General features: G+C 38.9%; 2 protein-coding genes across 5 annotated transcripts in view; one reads left to right on the top strand and one right to left on the bottom strand.

Annotated features, from left to right (window-relative positions):
• TEX9 (testis expressed 9) overlaps positions 1 to 18,690 on the top strand; it is a 60,084-nt gene extending 41,394 nt beyond the window's left edge. Inside the window, exons 10-11 of one of the 3 annotated variants that reach the window (XM_064267514.1) lie at positions 17,213 to 17,347; positions 18,019 to 18,690. In XM_064267514.1, coding sequence (XP_064123584.1) covers positions 17,213 to 17,347; positions 18,019 to 18,096 — 213 coding nt within the window. In that variant the 3' untranslated portion in view covers positions 18,097 to 18,690. Of the gene's footprint in view, positions 1 to 5,157; positions 10,097 to 17,212; positions 17,348 to 18,018 lie in introns of those variants that run through there. The other 2 variants (XM_010597992.3, XM_064267513.1) reach the window with 2 other exon arrangements.
• Positions 18,691 to 19,265: 575 nt separating this feature from the next.
• Positions 19,266 to 22,371, bottom strand: part of MNS1 (meiosis specific nuclear structural 1) — a 33,670-nt gene continuing 30,564 nt past the window's right edge. For both annotated transcript variants that reach the window (XM_003418326.4, XM_010597993.3), the window contains exons 9-10: positions 21,334 to 21,459; positions 19,266 to 19,809 (exon numbers count right to left, since the gene is read on the bottom strand). In XM_003418326.4, coding sequence (XP_003418374.1) covers positions 19,717 to 19,809; positions 21,334 to 21,459 — 219 coding nt within the window. In that variant the 3' untranslated portion in view covers positions 19,266 to 19,716. The remainder of the gene's footprint in view (positions 19,810 to 21,333; positions 21,460 to 22,371) is intronic.

Here is a 22,371-nt window from a genome sequence, read left to right as displayed (position 1 = left end):
CCCAAGAAAGGTGATCCAACTGAATGTGGAAATTATAGAACAATATTTTTTTTTATCATTAATATCACGCACAAGCAAAATTTTACTGAAGGTAATACAAAAACGACTGCAGCAGTATATCGATAGGGAACTGCCAGAAATTCAGGCTCGTTTCAGAAGAGGATGTGGAACCAGGGATATCATTTTTGATGTCAGATGGATCCTGGCTGAAAGCAGAGAATACCAGAAGGATGTTTACCTATGTTTTATTGACTATGCAAAGGCATTCGACTGTGTGGATCATAACAAATTATGGATAACATTGCGAAGAATGGGAATTCCAGAACACTTAATTGTGCTCCTAAGGAACCTTTACATAGATCAAGAGGCAGTTGTTCGGACAGAACAAGGGGACGCTGATTGGTTTAAAGTCAGGAGAGGTGTGTGTCAGGGTTGTATCCTTTCACCGTACCTATTCAATTGGTATGCTGAGCAAATAGTCTGAGAAGCTGGACTATACGAAGAATAACGGGGCATCAGGATTGGAGGAAGACTCATTAACAAACTGCGTTATGCAGATGACACAACCTTGCTTGCTGAAAGTGAAAAGGACTTGGAGCACTTACTAATGAAGATCAAAGACCACAGCCTTCAGTATGGATTGCACTTCAACATAAAAAAAAAAAAAGTAAACAAAAATCCTCACAACTGGCATCCCACTTTGAAATGTGGCGTCTGGGGTCTTAAATGCTAACAAGCGGCCATCTAAGATGCATCAATTGGTCTCAACCCACCTGGAGCAAAGGAGAATGAAGAACACCAAGGTCACACAACAACTAAGAGCCCAAGAGACAGAAAGGGCCACATGAACCAGAGACCTACATCATCCTGAGACCAGAAGAACTAGTGGGTGCCTGGCCACAATCGATGACTGCCCTGACAGGGAGCACAACAGAGAACCCCTGAGGCAGCAGGAGATCAGTGGGATGCAGACCCCAAATTCTCACAAAAAGACCATACTTAATGGTCTGACTTAGACTAGAGGAATCCCGGCGGTCATGGTCCCCAAACCTTCTGTTGGCACAGGACAGGAACCATCCCCGAAGACAACTCATCAGACATGAAAGGGACTGGACAGTGGGTAGGAGAGAGATGCTGATGAAGAGTGAGCTAATTATATCAGGTGGACACTTGAGACTGTGTTGGCATCTCCTGTCAGGAGGGGGGATGGGAGGATAGAGAGAGTTGGAAGCTGGCAAAATTGTCACGAAAGGAGAGACTGGAAGGGCTGACTCATTAGGGGGAGAGCAAGTGGGAGTACAGAGTAAGATGTATATAAACTTATATGTGACAATCTGACTTGATTTGTAAACGTTCACTTGAAGCTCAATAAAAGTTAATAAAAAAAAAAAAATCCTCACAACTGGACCAATGAGCAACATCATGATAAACGGAGATAAGATTGAATTTGTCAAGGATTTCATTTTACTTGGATCCACAATCAAGAGCCATGGAAGCAGCAGCCAAGAAATCAAATGACCCATTGCCCATTGGGGAAATCTGCCGCAAAGGACCCCTTTAAAGTTTTGAAGAGCAAAGATGTCACCTGGAAGACTAAGGTGCCCCGGACTCAAGCCATGGTATTTTCAATCACATCGTATGCATACAAAAGCTGGACAATGAATAAGGAAGACCAAAGAATTGGTGCCTTTGAATAGTGGTGTTGATGAAGAATATTGAATATACCATGGACTGCCAAAAGAATGAACAAATCTGTCTTGGAAGAAGTACAGCCAGAATGCTCCTTAGAAGCAAGGATGGCGAGACTACGTCTTACATACTTTGGACATGTTGTCAGGAGGGATCAGTCCCTGGAGAAGGACATCATGCTTGGCAAAGTAGAGGGTTAGCAGAAAAGAGGAAGACCCTCAACGAGGTGGATTGACACAGTGGCTGCAACAACGAGCTCAAACATAACAACGATTTTAAGGATGGCGCAGGACCGGGCAGTGTTTCATTCTATTGTGCATAGGGTCGCTATGAGTTGGAACTCACTCAACGGCAGCTAACAACAACAACAATACTCCATTATGTGTATGTACCACAGTTTGATTATCCATTCATCTATTGATGGACATCTAGGTTGTTTTCATCGTTTTGCTGTTGTGAACAATACTGCAGTGAACATGGGTGTGCATATCTCTATTCATGTGACGACTCTTATTTCTCTAGGAGATATTCCTAGGAGTGGGATTGCTGGATCATATGGTACTTCTATTTCTAGTATTCTAAGGAAGCACCATATCATTTTCTAAAATGGCTGTATCATTTTTCATTCCCACCAACAGTGCATAAGAATTTCCCATCTCCCCACAGCCAATAATGCCAGGGTGAGTTGGTATCTCATCGTGGTTTTGATTTGCATTTCTTTAGTGGCTAGTGATCACAAGTATTTCCTCATGTGTCTGTTGGCCGCTTGAGTGTCTTCTTCGGTGATATGTCTGTTCATTTCCTTTGCCCATTTTTTTAATTGGATTATTTGTCTTTTTGTTGTAGAGGTGTTGGATTTTCTTGTAGATTTTAGAGATTAGACCATTGTCTAATTTGTAATAGCCAAAATTTTCCCAGTTTGTAGTTTCTCTTTTGGTAGAGTCTTTTGATGAGCATTAAGTGTTTAATTTTTAGAAGATCCCAGTTATCTAGCTTATCTTCTGGAGTTTGTGTGTTGTTGGTTCTGGTTTGTATCCTGTTAATGCCATGTAATAGGGCCTCTAGTGTTGATCCTATTTTTTCTTCTTTGAGCTTCATAGCTTTTGACTTTATATTTAGGTCTTTATCCAGTTTGAAGTAGTTTTTGTATATGGTATTAGGTATGGGTCCTGTTTCATTTTTTGCAGATGGACATCCAGTTTTGCCAGAACCATTTGTTAAAAAGACTGTCTTTTCCCCAGTTGATGGATTCTGGGCCCTTCCCAAAGATCAAGTGACCATAGGTGAATGGATTTACATCTGTATTCTCAATTCTTTTCCACTGGTCAATGTTTCTGTTGTCATACCAGTACCACGCTGTTTTGACTACCATAGCTATATAGTAGGTTCTGAGGTCAGGTAGTGCAAGTCCTTCTACTTCTTTAATAGTGCTTTACTTATCCAGAGCTTCGTCTCTTTCCATATAAAGTTAATGGTAATTTTTTCCATCTCCTTAAAGAATATTGTTGGTATTTGGATCGGGATTGTGTAGTATTTATAAATTGCTTTGGGTATAATTGTCATTTTCACAATATTGAGTCTACCTATCCATGAGCATGGTATGTTTTTTCCATTTATGTAGAGCTCTTTTGGTTTCTTGCAGTAGTGTTTTGTAGTTTTATTTGTATAAGTCTTTTACATCCCTGGTTAGATTTATTCTGAGGTATTTTACTTTTTTAGGAGCTATTATAAATGGTGAGAACTTTCTCTTTTAAGTGAAAGTCAAAAGTACTAGTTTTAAAATTATAATTCTTGGTGTCACAGAAAACATTTCTCTTTCCAGATGAAATATATTCATTATCTTTATATGTATTTTAAACAAGTTAGGATTATATTCCTTGGTCTATTGCCATAACTGGGTGATAGCACAACTTTTTGGAGAATTCATTCATTTCTTCATCCAGCAAATCTTTATTGGGTGCCTATACAACATGGTGGAGCCCTGGTGGTGCAGTGATTAAGATCTCAGCTGCTAACCAAAAGGTCAACAGTTTGAATCTACCAGCTGCTCCTTGGAAACCCTATGGGGCAGTTCTACTCTGTCCTATAGGGTTGTTATGAGTCGGAACCAATTTGACGGCAATGAGTTTCTATACTATATGCCAGAGGACTTCTTCCTTTAGTACCATCAGTTCCTGATCATATGCTACCTCTTGAAATGGTTGAACATGGACTAATTCTTTTTGGTATAATGACTCTGTGTTTTCCTTCCATCTTCTTTTGATGCTTCCTGCATCATTTAGCATTTTCCCCATAGAATCTTTCACTATTGCAACTTGAGGCTTGAATTTTTTCTTTAATTCTTTCAGCTTGAGGAACTGTGAGCATGTTCTTCCCTTTTGGTTTTCCATCTCCAGCTCTTTGCACATGTCATTATAATATTTCACTTTGTCTTCTCAAGCCGCCCTTTGAAATCTTCTGTTCAGTTCTTTTACTTCATCATTTCTTCCTTTTGCTTTAGCTGCTCGACGTTCGAGAGCAAGTTTCAGAGTCTCCTCTGACATCCATTTTGGTCTTTTCTTTCTTTCCTGTCTTTTCAGTGACCTCTTGCTTTCTTCATATATGATGTCCTTGATGTCATGCCACAACTCATCTGGTCTTCGGTCACTAGTGTTCAGTGTGTCAAATCTATTCTTCAGATTGTCTCTAAATTCAGGTGGGATATACTCAAGGCCGTATTTTGGCTCTCGTGGACTTGCTCTGATTTTCTTCAGTTTCAGCTTGAACTTGCATATGAGCAATTGATGGTCAGTTGCACAGTCGGCCCCTGGCCTTGTTCTGACTGATGATATTGAGGTTTTCCATCGTCTCTTTCCAGAGATGTAGTCAATTTGATTTCTGTGTGTTCCATCTGCCGAGGTCCATATGTATAGTCGCCGTTTATGTTGGTGAAAGAAGGTATTTGCAGTGAAGAAGTTGTTGGTCTTGCAGGATTCTATCATTTGATCTCTGGCATTGTTTCCATCACCAAGGCCATATTTTCCAACTACTGATCCTTCTTCTTTGTTTCCAACTTTCACATTCCAATCACCAGTAATTATCAGTGCATCTTGATTGCATGTTCAATCAATTTCAGACTGCAGCAGCTGAAGAAAATTTTCTATTTCTTCATCTTTGGTCGTAGTGGTTGGTGCGCAAATTTGAATAATAATCGTATTAACTGGTCTCCCTTGTAGGTGTATGGATATTATCGTATCACTGACAGCGTTGTACTTCAGGATAGATCTTGAAATGTTCTTTTTGATGATGAATGCAACACCATTCCTCAAGTTGTCATTCCCAGCATAGTAGACTATAGCATTGTCCTATTCAGAATGGCCAATACCAGTCCATTTCAGCTCACTAATGCCTAGGATATCAATGTTTATGCGTTCCATTTCATTTTTGATGATTTCCAATTTTCCTAGATTCATACTTTGTACATTCCAGGTTCCGATTATTAATGGAGGTCTGGAGCTGTTTCTTCGCATTTTGAGTCATGCCACATCAGCAAATGAAGGTCCTGAAAGCTTTACTCCATCCACGTCATTAAGGTTGACTCTACTTTGAGGAGGCAGCTCTTCCCCAGTTATCTTTTGAGTGCCTTCCAGCCTGGGGTGCTCACCTTCCAGCACTATATCAGACAATGTTCTACTGCTATTCATAAAGCTTTCACTGGCTAATGCTCTTCAGATGTAGACTGCTGCGTCCTTCTTCCTAGTCTGTCTTAGTCTGGAAGCTCAACTGAAACCTGTCCTCCATGGGTGACCCTGCTGGTATTTGAATACTGGTGGCATAGTTTCCAGCATGACAGCAACATGCAAGCCCCCACAGTATGACAAACTGAATGCTCCTTAGAAGCAAGAATGGTGAGACTGTGTCTTACATACTTTGGATATATTGTCAGGAGGGATCAGTCCCTAGAGAAGGACATCATGCTTGGCAAAGTACAGGGTCAGCAGAAAAGAGGAAGACCCTCAACGAGGTGGATTGACACAGTGGCTGCAACAATGAGCTCAAGCATAACAACGATTTTAAGGATGGCTCAGGACGGGGCAGTGTTCCGTTCTGTTGTGCATAGGATCGCTATGAGTCGGAACCGACTTGACGGCACCTAACAACAACAACAACAACATGCCAGAGGAGCCCTGGTGACCCAGTGGTTAAATACTCAGCTGCTAACCAAAAGTTCGGTGGTTCTAATCCAAAAGCCGCTCCATGGGAGAAAAATGTGGCAGTTTCCTTCTGTAAAGATTACAGCCTTGGAAACCCTACGAGGTAGTTCTACTCTGTCCTATGGGGTTGCCATGAGTCTGAATCGACTTAAAGCAAGTTTTTTTGTTAATAGTATATGTCAGCAGTCCCTGGGTGATCCAAGTTGTTAAGAACTCAGCTCGGCTAGTATTGGAGAAAGGTTTAGCAGTTTGAATCCACCCAGAATAAACCCTACGGTGCACAGTTCTACACGGCACATGGGGTTGCCATGAGCCAGAATAAACTCGACACCAATTGGCTGTACTATATGCCAGACACATTTCTAAGTTCTGGCACTAGGTGGTGGAAAAAAAAGTGTATCTCAACTGTTACATCCCTCTCTGAGCCTCGATTTCCTAATATATATAGCGCTATTTTACAGGGCAGTGGTTCTCAGACTTGAGCACTCATCAGAATCACCTGGAGGGCTTGTTAAAAAAATTGTGGGCCCTCTCTACCCCTACAGTGTCTGGTTCAGTTCTGGGGTGAGGCTTGAGAATTTGCAATTTTAATGAGTTCTCAGGTGATGAGGAGGCTGCTGGTTCTGAGATTACACCTTGATAACCACTGCTGTAGAGCTATTCTAAGGATCACCATTGTATCCCCAGTATCTAGTCAATGCTTGGCATAGAATTGGCTCTCAGTTTCAGAAATGTGTGTTGAATAAGTGAAGGTTCAACTATCGATGTGTGTGAAAGCCAATTGTACACTCTATAAATGTTAGCTATTATTTCTTTCTGGTTCTGGGTCAGTGTGAAAGGACATTTAATGACACTCCATTATAATCTGTCCCTTAGTACCAATATTTAGTAATTTAATAATGGCATGGATGATGAAATTAGGAGCTACCCTCATTACATACACAGATGATACATTTTGGATTAAATTAATAACAATAGGAATAGAACTGAATTGATCTTGATAATTCCTCCAAAATATTTAACAGAGGCAAATATATACGTTAAGAGGTCCTTTAGCTTCGGATATGATCTGTGAGATATTTATGTTGTATGATCAGGCTGTTTTCATGTTCAAGGGACATCAATAATGTCATGACTAGGATTTATTATTAGAAGTTACCAAATAAAGTAGAACGTAAAGCCCTCTTTACAAACTTGGCAATAATTAACATGTTATTAGAATACTATTTCCAATTTGGTACATTTTAAAGGGATTTTGAAAAAAATACAAGGGAGTGTAACCATGTAGGAAACCTTGGAGGCATAGTGGTTAAGTGCAATGGCTGCTAACCAAAAGATCAACAGTTCGAATTTACCAGGTGCTCCTTGGAAACTCTGTGGGGCAGTCCTGCTCTGTCCTCTAGGGTCGCTATGAGTCAGAACTGACTCGATGGCAACAAGTTTGTTTTTTGTTTGTTTGTTTGGTAACCGTCTGTTTCAGGATTTACAAATTCTAACTCTGGCTGTAGATTTTATCTCTATATTAGCACATGTGTAGGAAAATAGAAAAACTGGTTTCCATGACAACAGATTACACTCCTAATTCCAGCCAGCCATCTTATAAATTCAAGTAATAAGGACTTCATATATGAACAACTTAGTAAAAAGCCATCAACACTATAAAAACAACAAGTGTAATCAAGACACAACTTCTGAGAGCAGGTCTGCATTATGGGTGATTAACTTAAACACAAACGGGATGCTGATTTTGCATATGTCCCACTGCTGTCCAGTCGATTCCAATGCATAGCGACCCCGTAGGACAGAACTGCCCCATAGGGTTTCCTAGACGTTTGCAACCTACCCAGCGATCTGCAGGAGAAAAGACCCGGCAATCTACTCCCATAAAGATTACAGCCTAGAAAACTCTGTGGGGCAGTTGTACTCTGCTGTTCTGAAGGGTTGCTATGAGTCAGAATCAACTCAAAGGCACACAAGAACAGTGATTAATCATGTTGAGCATCTTTTTACATACTTATTTGGCATCTTAATATATTCTTTGGTGAAGTGTCTATAAAAATCTTTGCTCATTAAAAAAAATGGACTTTATTTTTTAGAACAATTTTAGATTTACAGAAAAATTATGAAGTTAGCACAGAGTTCCCATAAATTCTGTACCTGGTTTCCCCTATAATTAATATCTGCATTAATATGGTATATTTGTTATAACTAATGAATCATTTTTTATACATTTTGATTAAATAAAGACCGTACTTTATTCACATTTCTAGTTTTTTAACTCATTTTCTTCATTTCTAAAATTGTGTTGTCTTACTAGAAATGAGTTGTAATATATCCCAGCTATGACACTTTTGTCGAATGTATGTTTTGCAGATATTTTATCGCAGTCTGTAGCTTGCCTTTTATTTTTGTAACAACACTGTCTTTTGAAGTGCAAAATTTTGATGAGGTCCGGTTTATTGATATTTTTTCCTTTTATAATTTGTGCTTTTTGTCTCCTATTTAAAAATTCTTTGCCAAGCGTAATGTCACTAAGATGTTTCTTATAGAAGTTGCATACTTTTAGCTTTTAATATTTGCTAAGTTTTGTGTATGTTCTGTATGTCTGTAAGATCAAGTTGGTTGATTTTAGCATTTAGGTCTTCTCTGTCTTTATTTAGCTTCTTTCTGGATGTTCTGTCCTTCACCGAAAGTGGTGTTGAAGTCTCCTACTATTATTGTGGATTTATCTCTTTCTCTTTTCAATGGTGTTAGAGTTTGTTTTATGTATTTTGGAGCCCTGTCGTTGGGTGCATATATATTTATTATGGTATTGACCCTTTAGTCATTATATAGTGTCCTTCTTTATCCTTTGCAGTGGATTTTGCTTTAAAGTTTACTTGTCGGAGATTAATATTGCCACTCCTGCTCTTTTTTGATTGTTGTTTGCTTGATGTATTTTTTTCCACCCTTTGAGTTTTAGTTTGTGTTCTTTGAGTTTAAGGTGTGGCTCTTATAGACAGCATATAGGTAGACCTTGTTTTTTAATCCATTCTGCCATTCTGTGTCTCTTTATTTGTGCATTTAGTCCATTTACATAATTATTGATAGGTATGAGTTTAGCACTGTCATTTTGATGTATTTTTTGTGTGTTGTTGACAGTTGCTTTGTTCCACCTAATTTTCTGTGCTGAGTCATTTTTCTTTTTATTATTTTTATTTTTTGTACTTTAGAACAAACTAATTTCTCATCAAACGATTAGTACACATGTTGTTCTGACATTGGTTAACAGCTCCACGACATGTCAACAATCTCCCTTCTCAACCCTGGGTTCCCTATTACCAGCTTTCCTGTTCCCTCCTGCCTTCCAGTCCCTGCCCCAGGGCTGGTGGGCCCCTTTAGTCTTGTTTTGTTCCATGCACCTCTTCAATCTTTGGCTGAAGGGTGAACCTCAGGAGTGACCTCACTACTGAGCTGAAAGGGTGTCCAGGGGCCGCACTCTCAGGGTTTCTCCAGTCTCTGTCAGGTGTGCAAGTCTGGTCCTTCTTTTTGAGTTAGAATTTTGCTCTGCATTTTTCTCCAGCTCTGTCCAGGACCATCTATTGTGATCCCTGTCAGAGAAGTCAGTGGTGGTAGCTGAGCACCATCTAGTATCTTTAGTTTTCTTCATTCTTCCTTGCTCCTGAAGGGGTGAGACCAGTGGAGTATCCTAGATGACCACTCACAGGCTTTTAAGACCCCAGATGCTACTCACCAAAGTAGAATGTAAAACGTATTCTTTATAAACTATGTTATGCCAGTTGAGCTAGATATTTCCCAAGGTCATGGTCCCACAGCACTCAGCCCAGCAATTTGGTCCCTCAGGGAGTTTGGACTGGTCTGTGGAGCTACCATGACCTTGCCTGTAACTGACTTCCCCAATACTGTATACTGTCTTACCCTTCACCAAAATTTCCACTTGTTAGGAAACCCTGGTGGTGCAGTGGTTAAGTGGAAGACTGCTAACCAAGAGGTCAGCAGTTTGAATCTACCAGGTGTTCCTTGGAAATTCTGTTGGGCAGTTCTACTCTGTCCTATAGGGTCGCTATGAGTTGGAATCGACTCAACGGCAGTGGGTTTGTTTTTTTAATTATCTATTAAGTGTTTTTCCATCCCCACCCCTCCCCTCTCTCGTAACCATCAAAGATTGTTTCTTTTTCTATGTAAACTCTTTCACGAGTATTTACAGCAGTGGTCTCATACAATATTTGTCCTTTTGTGATTGAGTTATTTCACTCAGCTGAGTCGTTTTTCTTTATGTATTTTCTTTCTTCTTTTTCATTGTTGTTGATTTTGTATATACTGAATCTTTATGTTTTTCTCCTTTTTTATTTTGATATGTAGGATTGTTAGTTTCCTTTGTGGTTATCTTAAAATTTACCTCCATTTTTCTAAGTTTAAACCAGTGTTTTATTTCTTGATATCACCTTGATTTCATCTCCATGTGAAAGTTCTGACAACACTATTTAGTTCCTCATTTTTAATGTTGTCATCTTTTACATATTGACGTCTCTGTTTCCCTGTTTTCAGTGTTTTACCTTTTATTTATTTTTGTGACTTCCCTACCTGGGTTGATATCTGGTTGTTCTGTCCTGTGTTCTAGTCTTGGGTTGTTATCTGAAATTATTCTCTAGCTAGAGGACTCCCTTTGGTATTTGTAATTTTGTAGTTTTGGTTTGATTTTTAGAATTCCCTTAGCTTCTGTTTATCCGGAAATGACCTAATTTCGTCTTCATATTTAAGAGACAGTTTTGCTGGATATATAATTCTTGGCTGGCAGTTTTTTTCCCTCAAGGCTTTATATATGTCATACCATTGCTTTCTTGCCTGCATGGTTTCTGCTGAGTAGTCCGAGCTTAGTCTTATTGACTCTTCTTTGTAGGTGACTTTTCATTTATCCCTAGCTGCTCTTAAAATTCTCTATCTTTGGTTTTGGCAAGTTTGATATAATATGTCTTGGTGACTTTCTTTTGGGATCTACCCTGTATGGGGTTCGATGAACTTCTTGGATAGATATCTTTTTGTCTTTCACAATATCAGGGAAGTTTTCTGCCAGGAAATCTTCAACAATCCTCTCTGTATTTCCTGTTATTCCCCCTGTTCTGGCACTCCAATCACTTGTAGATTATTCCTCTTGATAGAGTCCCATGTAATTCTTAGAGTTTCTAAGAAGTCAGTAATTCTGACTTCTGTTGCCTCAATTCTGCTCCTATGACTTTCTATTGAATTGTCTAATTCTGAAATTTTATTGTTAATCTTTCAGATTTCTATTTGCTGTCTCTCAATGGATTCTAGCAGTCTGTTAAATATGTCATTCTGCACTTGTGTAGTTTTCCTAAATTCCTCTGTTGCTTTGTCTGTGTGTTACTTGGCTTGATTTTAGTTTTGCCTGATCTCTTCCCTGATCATTTGAAGAGCTCTGTAAATTAATCTTTTGAATTCTACCTCTGGTAATTCCAAGATCTTCTCTCCCTCCAGGAGGTTTCCTGGTTCTTTGTTTTGGTCGCTTGCTGGAGCCATCATGGTCTGCCACTTTATGTGATTTGCTATTGACTGTTTTCTCCAAGCCATTAATCAGTTACTGTATTTATTTAATGTATGTTTGCTTACAGTGGCCTAGCTTCTTGTTTTGTTTTGATACGCACAAATAGGGTGGTCGTGTGAGCTACCTTGATTATTGACATCTTTGAAGCTCTCACATCCTGTCACCCGGTGGTTAGAGCTGCTACTAGTTGTATGAGCCCAGGAGTCCATTTACTTTCATTGTGTGGATTCAGCTCAGGTGTCCAGGTCGTCAGTCACCGAGTGTGTGGTACAGGCTCTCACCTACAGTGCTAGATTGGCAGGGCTACGTAGGGGTGATTGGGGCAGGCACAGGTATCTGGCTGCAGTAGGGGGTTATGTGTTGAGCAAGGAAGGGAGCTGACGGTTGCCTTTGAGTGCCTAGGTGGAAGATATGTCCCTGCCCCCTTGAGCATGTAGGTGGGTGGGTTTTGCAGCTGCACTTTGGGTACCCAGTGCTATTGGCTGTAAGGACTGGGAGGCATCATTTATTCTAGGACCCCTGTTATGGGTGGCTACGTGGACTGCGTGAAGCCTCCAGTTCTTAGGCCCCTGATGTGGGCGGGTAAGAATCCTGCTTAATGGGCAGGACGGTGTCAAATGTCACAAATCTGCCATTCCCCCTTAGGTGTTGCGGTTGAAAATAGGCTTTAGGTATATACCCTGTTGTACTATGCTAATGAGGGCCTATGCTGTTGAATGGGCCCACAAAGGTCTAGGCAGGGATGAAAGGCATTTGAAGTCTGTGGACCGCTTATGCCTGTACCTAGCAAATGGGCAGTGCCTGCCCTGAGTTCCTGGCTTAGAGGATTTTTTGAAGCGTTTTTTTAAAGCCCGGAGACTGGTTTGGGCGTGGTTAGCTCTGAGCTCACAGCTTAGAGGAGCTGGTGGCCTCCTTTTTTTGTTTATTCGTTCCCTCCCCAAAGCTGGGAGACTGGGTCAGGCGTGACAGGTCCCACTTCTGGGGTAGGGGGTGCGGCAACGGCTGAACGCTGCTGGACCAGCACTGGAGCAGAACAGGGAGAGGGCAGATGAGAGGGAAGAGAGGCACTTCTGCCTTACGAAGTCCCATAGGGGAAAGGGCTATTTTGATCCTGCATGGTAGGTTAGATAATTGCACTTAACTTTTACACAGCCAGCACCGCTTCCCCCGGCTCTGGAGGCTCACGCAGACTCTCCGCTGCCCAGTTTCTCCCAGTGTGGCAAAACCCATCCCAAGCACTACTGCTTGCCTCAGCCTGCGTGCACCAAAGGATCGAGTGTGCAGGGTGCCAGCCAGATCAGGTCTGGCACTTCTTTGCTGCTTCTGAACTGTCCTTCCCCTTGGTGCTCAGTCTGACTCCTCAGCTTTGTCTTTGATGTTCAGAGCTCCTAGATTGTCATATATCATCAATTTACTTGTTTTTTTCAGGTCTTTGTTGTAAGAGGGACCACAGGAAGTGCTTGCCTATTCTGCCATCTTGGCCCTGCCTCCTGAGTTTTTGTGTATGATGTAAGGGTCTAGGTTCATATTTTTGCATGTGTTCCAGCATTTGTTTAAAGGACTGCTGTTCACATTTGAATTATACTGACCTCTGATATGGATGATCATGTTGTCTGTGAACAAAAAGAATTTTACTTCTTCCTTTCTGAGGGCCTCCTATTTCTTTTTGTTATCTTATTGCACTAGCTGGAACCTTCAGTACAATAATGAATGCATGTACTGAGGAGAGTGGTCATCCTTGCCTTTTTCCCAGCTACAGGGGAAAAGAATTCAATCTTTTGTCATTAAATACGATGTTAGCTGTAGGTATTTCATAGGTGTTCGTTATCCCCTTGAGGAAGTGTTCCGAGTTTGCTGAGAGATTTTGTCAGGAAGGTAGATGTTGGATTTTGTCAGATGCTCTTTCTGTATCTATTGAGATAACGTCTTTCTTTTTTTCGGTCCATTAACATGAATTTCATCAGTTTATTTTCAAATGCTAAGCTCCACTTGGTGATGGTGTATCCTTATCCTTTTTATATATTACTGGACTAGATTTCCTAACATATTATGACTTTTTGCATCTGTGTTCACATGGCAGTTTTAGTCTGCAGTTTTCTTGTAAAATTTTGGTATTAGGGTAATGTTCCCTTTATTAAATGAGCTGGTAACTGTTCCCTCCTCACAATTTTCTTGAAAAGATTTTGTAGAACCGATGTTATTTCTTCCTTAAATGTTTGATAGAATTCACAAGTAAAGCCATTTGAGCCTGAAGTTTCCTTGTGGAAAGATGTTAAACTTAATTTTGTTAATAGATACAGAGGTGTTCAGGTTACCTGTACCTTCTTGTGTGGTTTCATTAGTTGTGATTTTCAAGGAATCTGTCCATTGCATCTATGTCAAACTTACTGGCATAAAGTTTTTAATACTAATCCTTTATTGTCCTTTGGATATCTGTAGGGTCTGTGGTAATGTTCCTTTTCATTTTTGATACTGGTAATTTGTGTCTTCTTTTCCCGATCAGTCTTACTAGAGGCTTACCAACTTATTGATTTTCCTAAAAAACCAGCTTTTGGTTTTGATTTTCTCTATTGTTTGTTTCACTTTCATTAATTTCTGCTCTTCTTTCCTTTCTTTACTTGTTTCAATTTGCTGTTCTTCTAGTTTTTTAAAGTAGAAGCTTATTGATTTGAGATCTTTCTTCTTTTCTAATACCATTTAATACCAAAAATTGTCTCTATGCATTGCTTTAGTTACATCCCACAAAGTTTGTTATGTCATATTTTCATTTTCATTCCATTGAAAATAATTTGCCTTTGATCTCTACCTTGTCCCATGAGTTAGTCAGAAGTTTGTCATTTTGTCTGCAGGTACTTAAAAATTTTTCCAAATAAATTTCTTATTGAAGAAAATACCTTGTAGTATTTTCTAATTTAATACCATTTTCTAATTAAATACCATTGTAGACAGAGACCCTGGTGGCATAGTGGTTAAGTGCCACAGCTGCTAACCAAAGGGTCAGCCGTTCAAATCCACCAGGCGCTCCTTGGAAACTCTATGGGGCAGTTCTACTGTCCTATAGGGTCGCTATGAGTTGGAATCAACTCAACAGCACTGGGTTTGTTTTTTTCGGTTTTGGTAGACGGAGAAAGCATTTGGTATTATTTGAATCATTGTACACTTATGGAAACTTGCTTTATGGCCCAGAATATGGCTTAAATTGGTAATTTCATGGTCCCTTGAAAGAAATATGTATTCTGCAGTCATTGGGTAGAATATTCTATAAATATTAGGACAAGATGCTTGATACTGTTATTCAAGTCTTTTCTATGTTTACTTATTTTTTTGTCTACTTGTTAGGTCAGTGATTAAGAAGGGAGTACTGGTCTCTAAAATTGTAGCTTTGTCTGTCTTCTTTCATTTCTATCAGTTTTTGTATCATGTATTTTGAAGTTCTGCTATTAAGTATATTAACATTCAAGAATATTCTCTTTCTTGATGAACTGATGCCTTTATTACTATGACATAACTCTTCCTGGTAATATTCTTTTTCTGACATGTACATTGTCTGATATTAAAATGTAACTTTTTAAAAAATTAGTGTTAGTATTGGCATCTTTTTCCATCCTTTTAACTCCTGGTGTCTTTGTATTTAAAGTGAGTTTTTGGTAGGCAACATATAATTGAGTTTTGTTTTTTATCCAATCTGACAATCTCTTGACTTTTTAATTTGGGTGCTTAGGCCATTTATGTTTAATGTGGTTATTAATATGGTTGGGTTTAAGTCTATTATCTTGCTATATGTCTTTTATTTGTCCCATCTGTTCTTTCTTCCCCCATTCTTCTTTTTCTGCCTTGTTTTGAATTGAATATTTTATGATTCCACTTCATGTTGTTTATTGGCTCATTATCAGTACCTCTTTTGTGTGTACAGCTTTTAGTATTTATCATATGCATCTTTAATTTATTACAGTCTACCTTCAAGAAATAAAGCATTTCACAACTAGATGGTGCTGGCTACCACCACTGACTACTCTGACAAGAATCACAAATAAAGGGTCCCAGACAGAGCTGGAGAAAAATGTAGAACAAAATTCTAACACACACACACAAAGACCAGACTTACTGGTCTGACAGAGACTGGAGAAATGCCTGGAGCGGCCCCTGGACACTCTTATATAGCTCAGTACTGAAGTCACTCCTGAGATTCACCCTTCAGCCAAAGATTAGACAGGAGTATAAAACAGAAAGACACTAAATGTACACACCAGCCCAGGGGCAAGGCTAAGAAGGCAGGAGGGGACAGGAAAGCCAGTAATGGGGAACCCAAGGTCAAGAAGGGAACAGCATTGACATGCCGTGAGGTTGGCAACCAATGTCACAGAGCAATATGCGTATTAATTGTTTAAGGAGAAGCTAGTTTGCTCTGTAAGCTTTCATCTGAAGTACAATAAAAATAATAAAATATTATAGCATTTTAAGAATAATGTAATAACCTTATAACAACATACTTCCATTTCCCCTTTCCCAGCATTTTTGCTATTGTCATGCATTTTACTTTACACATAACAAACTCCACATACGTTACTATTTTTGCTTTAAAGAGTCAATTTTTCTTTTAAACATTTTTTTAATAAATTTTTTTTCTTTCTGTATTGAGATTTCCTGCTGATATACTGTATTTGTATACAAATTACACACACCTTCTACAGTTGTTTGGTTTCCTAAATTTGTTTTCCAACCACACCCTCCCCTGCGAGGTATTTTCATAAGGGCTGTTATGCCAATTTTTTTTACATACTGCTGTAAAAAAATTAGCATAGCATGATTACGAGAATATCTTGTGGGGGGAGGGCACGGTTGGCAAACAAATGTGGAAGGCTTGAATCATCTGCGTAAAAATAGGGTAGTTTTCCTTCTGTCTGAAAGACTTCCTTTAACACTTCTTGAAGTACAGATCTTCTTGTACTTTATCATTTCTATTGACCTGTCTTAAAATTCACCAGTTCTTTTTCCATAACATCCAAATTACTGCAAAGCTCATCCAGTTAATTTTTACCAACATTACAAACTGAGCTTCCTTGCCCTGGCAGTGGCTGAAACTGCTGCTCAGCTCTTTTTCACTGCAGCTGTTGCCTGTCACGGTTCCTTGGAATCTCAGCCTACGTATGGAATTAGGTGTCTGCCAAAGAGTTGTGGGACACATGTATGCAGATTCTGAGGGCTCCCCACTCTGGGGCTCCCTTCTTTCCAAGAATTCCTACGTGGAAATTTCTGATCACTTGGACAGCCTTGCCCTCCAACTCCTCTCAATAAAACTGTTACTTTTTGCTTGATATCTATCTACTGTGAGCCAGTGAACTGGGAAATGCTCTCAGGAGAGAAGCCAGTTGAATGTGGACCTCAACCAGTGTGCTTCGCTTCTTTCAAGAATCACATCCCCTTTAAGTTTCTGCTTCTAATCATTATTCATTTATGCCTACAAATATGTCCAGAGTTTACAATTTGTATTGTCAGGAGTGTTGGTTCAATACAGGCTACTCTACCATTGCTGGAACTGGAACGGATTTAACTTATTTTAAACTTTTTTAAAACAAGAGAGACCTGAGCATAATTAAAACTTACCAAAAAATTCTAATAATTTATTAAAAGTTATGTTTATCTACAAAAAATTTGTTTTGAGTTTTTAAAATGTTATCTTACTACTGATACGAAGATAGTTTTTATAATTTTTCCATTTAAAAACTGCATATTAAAGAAAATATGGATTACTTTTTCCCTTTTGTAGGATGTAGCAAATGAAGAACAGAAAAAAATTGAAGCCTTAAAATCAGAAAACAAGAAACTAGAAAAACAAAAAGGAGAATTAATGATAGGGTTCAAGAAACAATTAAAATTAATTGATGTTTTAAAAAGGCAGAAGGTGAGTATATCCTAACAAAAAGAAAAAAGTTAAATCATAGATATTATTTGAACTGTTTTACTATTTAGTATTTTTACTTTAAGTGCTTTATTTTTATTTTGACATCTTTTAAGAACAATTCTTTTCAATACAAAATACATTACACATGTAAAGTACAACATATAATAAGATTTATATGTAATCTACCATCAAGCAAATACTTATTTTCATGCAAGTAAGTTTTTAATATGGAAAATGGTTCTGGAAAAGCAACATGGGTCCTCCCCAGTTACAAAGCACCATATGTAAGAATGACTACTACCTTAGGGATTGTTTGCCTCTTGAAACCTTGAGGACATTCCAAACCACTATTGTTCACGTGTCTGTACATGGGACACACGGTAGTAAGAAGACTTGAGTTCATGGTACTGCCACTTTCCCTTTTTGTAAAGGCCCAGGTATTACACTATTACTGAATTGTTCTTTTAACAGTAGGTGGTTCAATGCCACTGTTGGATACATAGGCTGGCCCTTGAATGTAATTACCATTCCAAATATCATGTTTATGAGAACTAGAGAGCACGTTCCTACAACATAACTTATAATTTGGATAGCATATTGTACACACACACATATTTCCTGTTGTTTTGTGGTCTACTCTTAAGACTAAATTAGACAATTTTCTTTAACAGATGCATATTGAAGCTGCCAAGATGCTGTCTTTCACTGAAGAGGAATTTATGAAAGCGTTAGAATGGGGAAATTCATAAATGATCTAATTTAATTAGTCCCTAAAAGATAACATAGTGTGTGATTGATAGATATCCATTTTATTTAACTTGAACAAACTGTAATGGCTTGAATTACATTTCTCTTTATAATGACAATATTTGATAAGAAATCAAAATAATTTCAGAGATTTCCTTGTTTAGATTTGGGGCATACAAAACTAATTTATAATTATTTGAAAAAGGAAAGCGTTTTGTAAAATAAAGCAACAAGAATTTAACTTTTTGATTCTCTTATGACCTACTAATCCTTTTTATGTTTTCACAACCGTACTTGAATGTATAAAATATTTTATGTTATGGAGAGTCAGCTCAGGTTTATAAATAATACTTTATCTGAAATTCTGTTTTAAGTTCTTGTTGACAATTAAGCACATTGGGTAATAAAGTGCTTTGAAATTCTTCGCTCTGTTTATTTACTTTTCTTCTCCCTTGATAGTACACAGAAAAGGGTGCTTTAAAACAAGTCAAGGAAGTGAAGTTCCTAAAGAAAAACACAGTAATACAAAGGACAGTCTACTCTAGGCTAGCGCTCTTCTATGTCAGTCAAGGTGAATACACCGTCTTGAGGAATGGGGAAGCTTGGCTTGTAATATAATTTGTTTACACACACACACACACACACACACGCGGCTGACTCCCTTGAGATGTAGGCCAGACAAGCCTCCTCTCTCCACCATCTTTACCAATTCTGACACCAACCGTCCCTCCCACAGCATTCTCTACTTCTCCACTGGGTTCAGTAATTCACTGCAATGGCTACACAGAACTCACAGACCGTTCTCAGGATTATGGGGTTTGTTAGGGAAGTAACAGTTACTATTCAGGCTTAGGAACACTCAGGATAAGTTCTTCCATCAGGATAGCCTCTTCTCAGCTGTGCTCACAGGCATGCCTCTCCCTGGCCTTAGGCCTCTGCACAAAGACACTCAGCTTTCTCTCTCCGTGGGCCAGGAAGCCCACCGTACCATCTCCTGATGCCAGATCTCTGCTGCCGGGTCTCTCCTGCCACTGCTTCTCACTATCTTCAGGGTTACAGCTTGCTTGATGTCTCTTTCTGTTGGTCTCCTGATTCCACGAGCTTCTCAGCGCTGGGATCCCAGGTCCAAAGGACTCGCTCCCCGCTGGGCTGCTAACTGAAGGGTCGGCAGTTTGAACCCACCAGCTGTTATGTGGAAGAAAGATGTGGCAGTCTGCTTTTGTAAAGATTACGGCCTTGGAAACACTATGGGGCAGTTATACTCTGTCCTGTAGGGTTGCTATGAGTCAGAATTGACTTGATGGCAACGGGTATATATGACATGTTGTAATGTGGTGTCAAATTGAGATCTTCTAAATAAAAAAAAAAAAACTTCTAATTATCAGTACAAAAATAACAGCTTGACTAAAAGCAATTACTTTTGCTGCTATAAAAATTATTCAGTAATATTTTATTACTAAAAATTTTTTTTATAGTTAACTGTTTACAAATTACGATAGTAATATTTCAGACAATGCAAATAGATCATGGATTCCCATGTCCCCAAACTGTAAAACAAAAGGTATGCTGACACCTAGTGGTAACATACAGAAGAGTCCCGGTTTCACTAAATCCAGACGACATCACTTCTCTTCACAAACTTCTTTCCTTTTCTGATATGCTTTCCTGAACTCTTCACCAAGCATATCAATATCATCCTCTTTTTTAAATACTCCCTACAAGAAAAGATATTTTGTGGGTTACTTTCAAATGCCAGAAAATTTCACTAAATGTTTTTAAGACGAACAAAATCATAGATAGGAGGCTAGTAGAGTTATCTACACAATAATGAAATCTATTCAATAGACAGAGTTTTTAAATCATCATCAACACTCTCTAAAAATTATGGCTTTAATATACGGAATGTTCTAAGACTGGTTGACTGCTTGATTTGTCAGCTCCAGCGGAGGAACCGTGATAGGAGTCTGGGTTCTTTATTAAGTACAATCACTACTGCTTGTACTGGCTAGATGGAAAGGAATTTAATGTATACAGTACCCCACCTGTGTCTTGAAACAGCCCTACCACATGACAGGAGGGACCCGGGGTTGGAGGGACTGAGTTGTGGAAGGTTTCATGTGTGAGATGGCTCCATGTGCCCCAGTTCTGTGGCTGATCAGCAAACATGCAGTTTGCAGGAAAGGATCCAGGTTTGGAGTTAAGCCATTTAAGCAAGGCTTTGAAATTCTTCACTCTCTATTTACTTTTTCTGTTCCCTTATACAGTAAAAGGCTTTTTAAAATAAAATTAAGCTTAAATATTTACTTATTTTGCCATCTAAAGGATCTAAGTACTTTAGTCATTTGGGACCATTAAAACCTAAAGGATAAAAGTCACTGATGGATATTTGGCCTTCCTCCTTTCTCTACAATTATTTCTCCTCAAAAATATCCACACCCCTAGACTCTCCCAGGATTATAGTCTATATCAGGAAATTCATCAATTATATACTGCTTTTGCTGTCAATATATCATTTCATATTCAGGAATCCTGTCTAACCAGTTAGACAATAAGGTCCTGTGGGACAAGCAATAATGACTCATACATTTCTATTTCTCTGGGCTTACTTAGCACTGGACAGGACACAAAATATGCGCTTGAGTCTTCAGATTGAATAAAATAGCAAATGACATGATTTTCATATTTGTAGGATAGTGATTTGTTTGTAGCCTTGTGACACTCAGTTATTATTTTATAGATATATGTCAAATATACATGAAAATTTGCTATCTTCTGGAAGTACTTGTAAAAACCAAGGTTGCCTAGTACCTAGTAATAACATCAATTCTTATTATACAGCAGATCTGTCTCAGATTCAGTTCAAACATGTATCCGTCGTTGGTGTTAGCAATTACAATGTTTTCATATACATCATCTTCGGTATACAAGCATCATAGTGGCTCTAGGATAGTCTAGTCTTTTTTTTTTTAAGACATCTTATGCTGAAAGGAATCGACTGGGCTATGCTAAAAGGGGAGGAAAAAAAAACCTCTAAAATTTAAATTCAATAATCTAGCTCATACTTCTAAGAACATGCTAAGGCCAATCCTCTCATTTGAGAGATGTTTAAATGGGCCAGAGTGGTTCAAAGATTAGGCTAAGCTCCTAGAAGTGAACAAAACCCAGGTCCTGTGAAATTCTAAAGCCTGTTTTTTTTCACTGTTAGAGGTCAGGAAGATTAGGCCTGAAGTCTCACTTACTTTAGGGAGATGGCCTAGTAATTGTGCAGCATGTTCTTTGAGAAGTTTGATTCTTTCTTCTTCAATAATTGCATTGACACATCCTTGTCTTCTTTGCTGCAACCGCCACTCTTCCAGTTCACGCTCCTAGAAATGTAAATCAAACTTTATTAATTTTCACAAAATACATTAGTCTTTTAAGAAGTTTTCAAATACAACTATTCATGCAGTGAACTGCATGGTAAAATCGATGAACTGTCTATGGTAGTAAGTTCAAAAGATACTAACACCTGCCACTGAGTCAACACCGATTCATGGTGACCCCACGTGTGTCAGAGTAGAACTGTGCTCTGCAGGGTTTTCAAGGGCTGTTTTGGAAGTAGATCACCAGGCCTTTCTTCCAAGGCGCCTGTGGGTGAATAAGAACCTCCAACCTTTTGGTTAGCAGCCGAGTGTGTTAACCGTCTGCACCACCCAGGGACTCCTTCAAAAGATACTGCATAGGTAGATAATATATATCTTTCTTTTACTATCGCTATTCCATTACAGTTACAAGAACATTATGTGACTGGGATTTTAGAAAGACAAACACATATTTTCAGGACAAAGTCTTCATTATCATGTAATAAACATTTAAAGGAGTGATTTTCTAATCCAACAAATATTTATTCAATGCTTATCATATGCCAGGTGCTGAAGACAGCTTATGGTGTAAGAAAAAATTTTGTGGATAAAACAGAACATGGATATCAAAATGATAAATGATATACATTATATATAAAGCCTGTATGTAGCACAAGGAGCCCTGATGGAGCAATGGCTAAGAGCTTGGCGGCTAACCAAAAGGTTAGCAGTTCGAATCCACCAACCGCTCCTTGGAAACCCTATGGGACAGTTCTACTCTGTCCTATAGGGTCGCTATGAGGCAGATCGACTCAACAGCAATGGGCTTTTTTGCTGGGGAGGGGGGCGGGGGCAGTTTGTAGCACCAGAGCAGCAGCTGCAGGGAGCTCTGGCAGGAGAGTCTGTATTCTCAGTAAAGAATTCTCAATGTTCTTC

This window comes from Loxodonta africana, chromosome 13 (assembly GCF_030014295.1).
Source record: "Loxodonta africana isolate mLoxAfr1 chromosome 13, mLoxAfr1.hap2, whole genome shotgun sequence".
Lineage (NCBI taxonomy): Eukaryota > Metazoa > Chordata > Mammalia > Proboscidea > Elephantidae > Loxodonta > Loxodonta africana.
The sequence above is the reverse complement of the archived record's forward strand: the minus strand, read 5'-3'. Positions and strand labels throughout refer to the sequence as shown.